We start from the raw sequence: 7,504 nt of genomic DNA on the forward strand, positions 1-7,504 counted from the left end.
AGGGCACAATGAAACCGTTAACTGACCCGATTCTCAGTCAGGAGGCTTGAGAAAGAGGAAGGAGGTTGGATCAATACTCACCGGAGACAATGGCTTTGTGTAAGCACAGTTTATTCCTCCAATGAAAACTACATTGGGCATGATTGGCTTGGGAAAGTTCATTACAAAATCATTTCTCAGAAGCCAAATGGAACCATAGCTCAGGAGGTCCATGACAGTCACCTCTCTCTTTAGGAGTTCAGAAGCAAGATGCGTATATGGGGTGTACACGAAATTACAAAGAAAGAACTCGGATAGAGTAACCAGCATGTTTTTAACTCTCTGCAAAAAAGTCATGTGATCTGTGCTCTTGGATAACCCTCGAGGAACGTATGAAGGAGGGTTGGGACACTGTGTGGCATCATAGTCCAAACTGCATGGCAATCCATGCAAAAAGTAGACAGCAGGCAGAGAGAGATATTTGGCTACAATTGGGCCACATGGTAGGAAAGGGTCTGTGAAAACAGCATCAAAGTGATGGTCACCAAGGTGGGTCATCAGCTCTTTGTTGTAAACCAAGTGTGAACAGGCAGACAGAAGTAAAGTTGTGACATTTCTTACTCTCTCTATTGTTTTGAAAAAATTTTCCAAAAATGGTAACTTCTCAAAAACTTCATGATTCATCTTAAGGAAGTGGGATTCTAAGTCTCCCATCTGGAAGGGCACTGGGTACCGTGTGAGGGTATAAAATGGTGCTTCTTTAATATGTAGAGTCACTGCAGGAGCAACCACCACAATCTCATGTCCTCTTCGATGCATCTCCTGAAGGACCCCATGCATACTAAGCCAATGACTTCCATCCTGTGGAATCACCAACAGCTTGCCCCCCTCTGCAAATGCCAAGCAATAAATCCAAAGGAACAGGACATATTGAGGTTTCAGTCCTGCCGACATATCTATCTCCACCAGTCGATATTTGCCTAGTATACTGGAAATACTTTGCCCAGTACTTTTCCTGCCTACTTCTCCTGTTATAGAAACTGATCTAAGTTAATATTTAATCAGGAAGCCAAATAATCATTTAAAGAGAACGATAAATTTGCATGGTAGAAGTTAAAGAGTGCCCAAGAGTGGGAATTTACTGGGTCAAAAGGTGTTGTCTCGAATGGGGGTATTCACAGTTACCCCATTTTGGGAGGCTAGGGTGATACTGAGGTTGGAAGCTCCAGGATGGTTATAAGTATTTCTATAATCACTTGGACACTTACATTAGGGGTGGTCTGGGGTGGCTGGCCAGATGTATGGTGGATCCCCACAAAGACCCCCCAAAGCCCCATGGAATTATAGAAGCAAGACAAAAGAAGGCATTAGAGTGTGTCATGGTGATTTGGCTGATACTTTTGCTTCTGGCTTAGTATTGGGCCCATGTCCCAGAGTCCAGGAGCCAGGCCAGTACTGTTAGTAAATGCCCAGACACACAAGGTTGTGTAGTGATCATTGTGACCTGTCTTGGCTTTCACTAATAGGGACCCCACTGGTGTTATCTGATGTTCCCTCCCCTGAGATTATCAGATATGGGAGAGGTGTCCTGAATCCTGGTTTGCAAGGGGTCAGTAACTCATCAACATGGGAACTCCCTCCATCAGGGCAAATCGCAGCCTTTCTACACTTTCTCTGAGTGTTGCCTGTCCTTGGCCTCCCAGAAATATTCCAGAGAAGATCCAGTTAATGCACAGTGGGTGTAGAAGTTCTGGAGTCAGTGACCCAGAGGAGTAATTGCACATAATCTGCCCCAAGTGGAGATTGTGAGTGAGTGTGTGTGTGCGTGTGGGGGAGGGGGCTGGCAGCATCTAAGGTTCCTCTTAATTCTAGTGATTTGCTTACAATTTATCCTGTCTAGTTGTTTGTCTTCCCCATGGGAGCTCCACCATGGCAGGGACTCTTGCTGTTGTTGCCTTCTTTGTACCTTAGTGCTTAGTGCACTGCTTGGAATATAGTAAGTGCTTAAAAATGCTTGTTCACTGACTGACTGACTAGCTGGGGAGGAGTGGTGTCTTGAGAGGTATATCTGAAACCAAATTTGGATGAGAACTCTTTAAAAACGGTAAAGCACAATAGTATCATTAATTAATCTAATCAACACAGTCAAGAGGCTTGTAAGATAGGGAAGACTGTCCTAGGCAGGCCCATAATTCTGGAAAACCAGCACAATAGTGTGCACCAGTGATGGGCAGATTTTGGACAGTAGAGGGTAGGAAAACCACCCTCACCCATTTGCCTTGTGTTTCCCCTTTGTGATAGGTCAAAGGATGTGGGCTGTCTGCATTTTCCTCTGGTGGGAACCAAATCTGGTTGGCTGGAGAGAGCTGTGAAGACAGTGAAAGACAGAACAGTCCCTTGATGAAGTTCTTTAGGAAGATGAGGCAGGATGGTACAGTGGAGAGAACACTGACTCTGGAGTCAGAGACCTTGAGTTTGAGTTCAGGTTCTGCTATCTACTACATATAAAGAGACTTTGGGAAAACAGACTTTTGGGCAAGCCTCTTAGATTCTCTGGGACCCCAATTCCTCATCTGTGAAATGAGGGTGTTGGGAAATAAGGTCCCTTCCATCTCTAGATTTGTGACTAATGAGTCTGGGATCCTAAAACTGAAGCCAGGTGTTTGCCAGAGATCTTATTTTGTGGCATTTCCTTCCCTCAGCTAGAACTTTGGAAAGGAGGAGAGAACACAGAAACTGACATCCTTTGGGAATTCATTTACTCCAGCACAGACAAATTCCATGTAGAATCATAGAAGCAAGCTGATTGTGAGGCTACAATGAGATCATGCACACGAAAGCTCTTAGAAACTTATGTAACATGCTACACAAATGCCATCTATTATGATTTACCTTGTGCCACTTATTCCAATTTCAATACTTTCAGGATATGAGCATTTCCTCTACCAAAACAGATTGCAACCCCTCTATACCTTAGAAGGTGGTCTTTAGGAGTTGCTGTGGGCACATAATTCATCATCTTGTAAAATGGGTAGTGAGTGTCTAAAGTTAGCACAGGTAGTTAAAAGATGAATGGTATACAAGTTTCTTTTCATGTTTCATAGGGCAAAGACCTTGTACACACAGTTATTGTTACTTTACTACTCATTTCCCAATTATGTCTATGACCTTGGCCTCAGATCTATAGATTAGAAAAAGAAACAGGAAAAGGTTCCTTTGGAAAGCTTATGCAAGGTTTTCTCCTCTTTGTGTATGGACATTTTGCTCACTTAAAGGGAGAGAAAAAATTATATAATGCATGCTGATAAAATCAGCTTGAGAAGAGACAGTCTCTCAGATAAAATGATCGGGACATACATTATTCTGAGGATCTGAGGGAGAATTTCTCCTTAAATGAAATGTACTGGGAGGTGTGTAAGATAATGGAAATGGAGGAAGATGTAGGAGTTATGGATATTCATATGAAGTTGATTTTTGTGTATATCTGATAAGGGAAGATTGAATACAATTATGCATAAACACAAAGATTTCATTACAGAACGATATTAAACCAGAGGGAAATGGGAGACAGGGATGAGGGGGATGGACAAAGGTCTAAGAGGGAGGGCATGAGGAATAAAGCAATAGCCATAAGCTAAACAAGCTTTAATACTTAAAGAAGGAATGTAAAGGGAGTATTAAAATAGAAAGAAGAAAGAAGAAAAATCTGGGATCAGAGTGAGGTAAGGAGAAAAGAAGAGCTACTACAGAGAGAAAACACACTTCTTCCTTTTTCTAATATCTTCTTATTTGTAAAGAGGGAGGTGGGAGAAAAAGAGAAAAAATACAAGAGGACAGGCCGGAGGGAAATATTAAATTAAAAATCACAACTGTTATAATGTGAATAAATTGAACTCATGAAATGAAAGAGGATGATAAAATGGATTAGAAAGCAGAATGTAACACTTGAAAACACAAGAATTCACACAGAGTCAAAATGAAGGACTAGAGCAAAACCTATTATGCTTCATCTAAACTAAAACAAAACAAAACAAAAAAGGGACAGTAACCATGATTTTAGATAAGGCAACATAGACGATGAATAAATATCAACACCTGATATGTATGCACCCAGTAACATACTATCTAAATATTTTTAAATGTTAAGTTATAGGGAGAAATAGATAATACAACTATAGCAGTGGGGGACCTTAATATACCCCTTTTAGATATAGGCCAATCTAACCAGATGAGAAAGAAAGTTAAGGACTTAAATAGAACTTTCGAAAAATCAGAAATGATAGCTTTCTATCAACCACTGAATAGGAATAGGAAGAGTTACAATTAGGGTTAGAGTCAGAGTCAGAGTTATTTTAGGGTTAGGGTTAGCTGTACATGACACCTTTACCAAAATTAGCTATATATTGGAGCATAAATACCTAATCTAAAATGTAGAAAAGCAGAAACACATAATTTAATGATCATAAAGTAATACAATTTATATTCAACAAAAAATCGAAGACATAATTAAAAAATAAGTGAAGACTAAATAACATAATTCTAAAGTCATGCCACAAAAAGTAATATTTATTAAATGCCTGTTGTATGCCAGGAACTAGAGATACAAACAAAGGCAAACAACAGCAGCTCCTGTTCCTAAGGAGATCAGTCTAATGGAGTTGGGGGGGGGGACAAAATGCAAACAACTATATACAGGCAGGGCACATGCACGACAAACTGAGGGTAGTCTCAGAAGGAAGTTGCTATGATTAAAGCATGACTAGCAGAGGCATTTTACAGATGGTAGAGATGAAGGGGGAGAGCGTTCCAGGCATGGGAGACAACCAAGAGAAAATGCAGAGTCAGGAGATTACTTGTCAAGGAGATCAGTGTTCCTGGATTACAGAGCACATGGAAGGGAGCAGAGTGTAAAAAGACAGAAAGGTAGGAAGGGGACAAATTATGAACTTTAAAAGCCAACCAGAGGATTTTAGATTTGATCTTAAAGGCAGTAGGGAGCCTTGGGAGTTTATTAAGTGGGGATGGGGCAGTGACACGTTCAGGGCTTCACTCCGGTAACAGAGTGAAGATGAATTGGAATGGGGAGAGATTCGAGACAGGGAGACCAACCAACAACTATTGTCATGGTCCAGGTATGAGATGATGACAGCCTTGGGAACATGCTTTCAGTGTCCCAAGAGAGAAGTGGGAATAGAAGAGAGATGTTTGAAAGGTAAAATTGAGAGGGTGTGAAAACCAATTGAATATGGAGTGTGAGAGTAAGGAGTTGAAAGTAACAACTAGCTTGCAAGTCTATGTAACTGTGAGGATTGTGGTAATCTGAATATTAATAGGGAACTTAGGAAAAGGGAAGGTTTGGGAGGGGAAAAGACAGTGAATTCAGCTATAGACATGTTGAGTTTAAGACATCTATGGATCATCTTTTTCATCAAAGAAAATGGCAGCAATGAGACATTATATAAAAACTTATTGAATGCATCTAAAGAATTTTTGAGGGGAAAATTTATATTTCTAAATGATTTCATCAGTTAAAGAGAGAAAGGACAAATCAATGAATTGATCATGCAATTAAAAAAAAACTTGACTTCCAAACAAAAATCTCCAACTAAATTAAGTAGAAAGTCTGAAAATTGAAGAAGAGATTAATAAAATTGAAAAAAAAATTATTGATTTGATAAAGTGGCAATTGGTTATTTTTTTAAATAGTGAAATGGATAAACAGCTGACTTGATTAAAATAGGGAGGAAAACTAAAGTTTTTTCATTTCAAAAATGGAAAAAATGAGAACTTATAACAAAGAAGAAATAAAGGAAATTATCAGAAATTATTTTGCCTAATTTTGTGCTAACAAAACCAATAATGAAAGTAGTTGAATTCTTACAAAAACATAAAATATTCAGATTGACAAAATAATAGAATATAAAAATCATTCAATGTCAGAAAAAGAAACTGAATGGCATAACTGAACTTCCAGAGGGCAAAAAAATGACAGAAATAGATGGATTTTTTAAATGAATTTATCAAATATTCAAAGAAAAATTTATTTCAATATAGCTTGTTTGAAATAATAAGGAAGGAAAACACCTTTCCAATCTCTTTCTATAATGCAAATGTGGTCTTGGTACCTAAAACAGGGATAGAAAAAACTAAGAAAGAAAAGTATGACTAATTTCCCTAATGGACATTGATGCAAAAAAAAATTAGCAAATTGGCTACTGCAACATATTAGAAAGATTATACATTATAACTAGGTTTTGGTCCTACCAGGAAAGCAGTATTCATTCAACATAAGGAATAATATAGATTTTAACAAATATTCACCTTGTTAATAACAAAATTATACAACCCATATGATTATATAAATAGATTCTGGTAGAACTTTTGACAAAATCCAACACTCATTTCCAGTAAAAACTATATAAATTTTAGGAATAAATCAACTTTTTCTTAATATAGTCAATAGAATTTAGCTAATTCAAAAAGCAAACATTGCGAAATAGGGAAAAGTTAGAATCCTTTCCTAAAAGAATAGGGGTATAGCAAGGATTCCCATTATCACTACTTCTAGAAATTTGCCATAATGGTAGAAATCTTAGCTATAGCAATAAGACAAGAAAAAGAAACTGGGGGAATTAACTTGGGCAAAGAGGAAAGAAACATCACTTTTATAGATGATATGATAATGTACTTAGAGAACCCTAGAGAATCAACTAAAAATTAGTTGAAATAATTAACAACATCAGCAAGGTTTTGAACATATAAAACAGATCCATGTAAATCATTATTAGTATTATATTAACCAACAAAATCCAGCAGGGAGAACTAAGAAAGGAAAATTCTCTAAAGTAACTACAGAAGCTATAAAATATTTGGGAGTTTATGAATCTAACTATAAAACACTTTTTGAAGAAAAACAGGCTTAAATAATTAGAGAAATATAGCTTGAGCCAATGTGATAAAATGGTAATACTGCCTAAATTAATTTACTTATTCCTGCTGTACCTATCAAACTCTCAAAAGAACATTTTCTAGAGTTGGAAGGAATAACGAAATTCACACAGAGGAATGAAAGGTCAAGAATCTCAAGTTTAATAATCAAGAAAGGAGGTCTAACTGTACCAGATCTCAAACAATACTACAAAGTAGTAATCATCAGAACAATTTGGCAGTGATTCCCACAAACAGAGCTTGATCAGTGGAACAAGTTAAGTACATAACATACAGAATCAAACATAGCAATGCTGGGTTTGGTAAACCCAAAGATTCTAGCTATACTATGTGACAAGACCTGTTGGGAAAACCTGTACAGCAGTCTGGCAAAACTTAGGTTGAGACTAAGATCTCACAACATACACCAGGAGAAACTTCAAATGCATGTGTGACCTGAACATGAATAGTCATAAATATCATAAATAAATTAGAGGATCAAAGAAGAAATTATCTTTGAGATACATGGGTAGGGAAATTATTCATAGCTTAAGTGATACAGAAGATGCCAGAAGACAAACTGGACAATTTGGATTAT

At 37.6% G+C, this 7,504-nt stretch overlaps 2 protein-coding genes across 6 annotated transcripts in view; one reads left to right on the forward strand and one right to left on the reverse strand.

Annotated features, from left to right (window-relative positions):
* The window catches only part of USP40 (ubiquitin specific peptidase 40), a 411,887-nt gene that overhangs the window by 211,991 nt on the left and 192,392 nt on the right, over nucleotides 1-7,504 (forward strand). The window lies entirely within an intron of this gene.
* The window catches only part of LOC138173202 (UDP-glucuronosyltransferase 1A1-like), a 132,029-nt gene that overhangs the window by 9,793 nt on the left and 114,732 nt on the right, over nucleotides 1-7,504 (reverse strand). The window contains exon 1 of one of the 3 annotated variants that reach the window (XM_069103086.1): nucleotides 82-959. The exons of the other annotated variants lie outside the window; for them this stretch is intronic. Coding sequence (XP_068959187.1) covers nucleotides 82-933 — 852 coding nt within the window. The 5' untranslated portion in view covers nucleotides 934-959. Of the gene's footprint in view, nucleotides 1-81; nucleotides 960-7,504 lie in introns of those variants that run through there. 3 annotated transcript variants of the gene reach the window in all.

This window comes from Petaurus breviceps, unplaced genomic scaffold (assembly GCF_028583685.1).
Source record: "Petaurus breviceps papuanus isolate PSGF00001 unplaced genomic scaffold, PetGlider_PUasm1.0 567, whole genome shotgun sequence".
NCBI classification, from domain to species: Eukaryota; Metazoa; Chordata; class Mammalia; order Diprotodontia; family Petauridae; genus Petaurus; species Petaurus breviceps.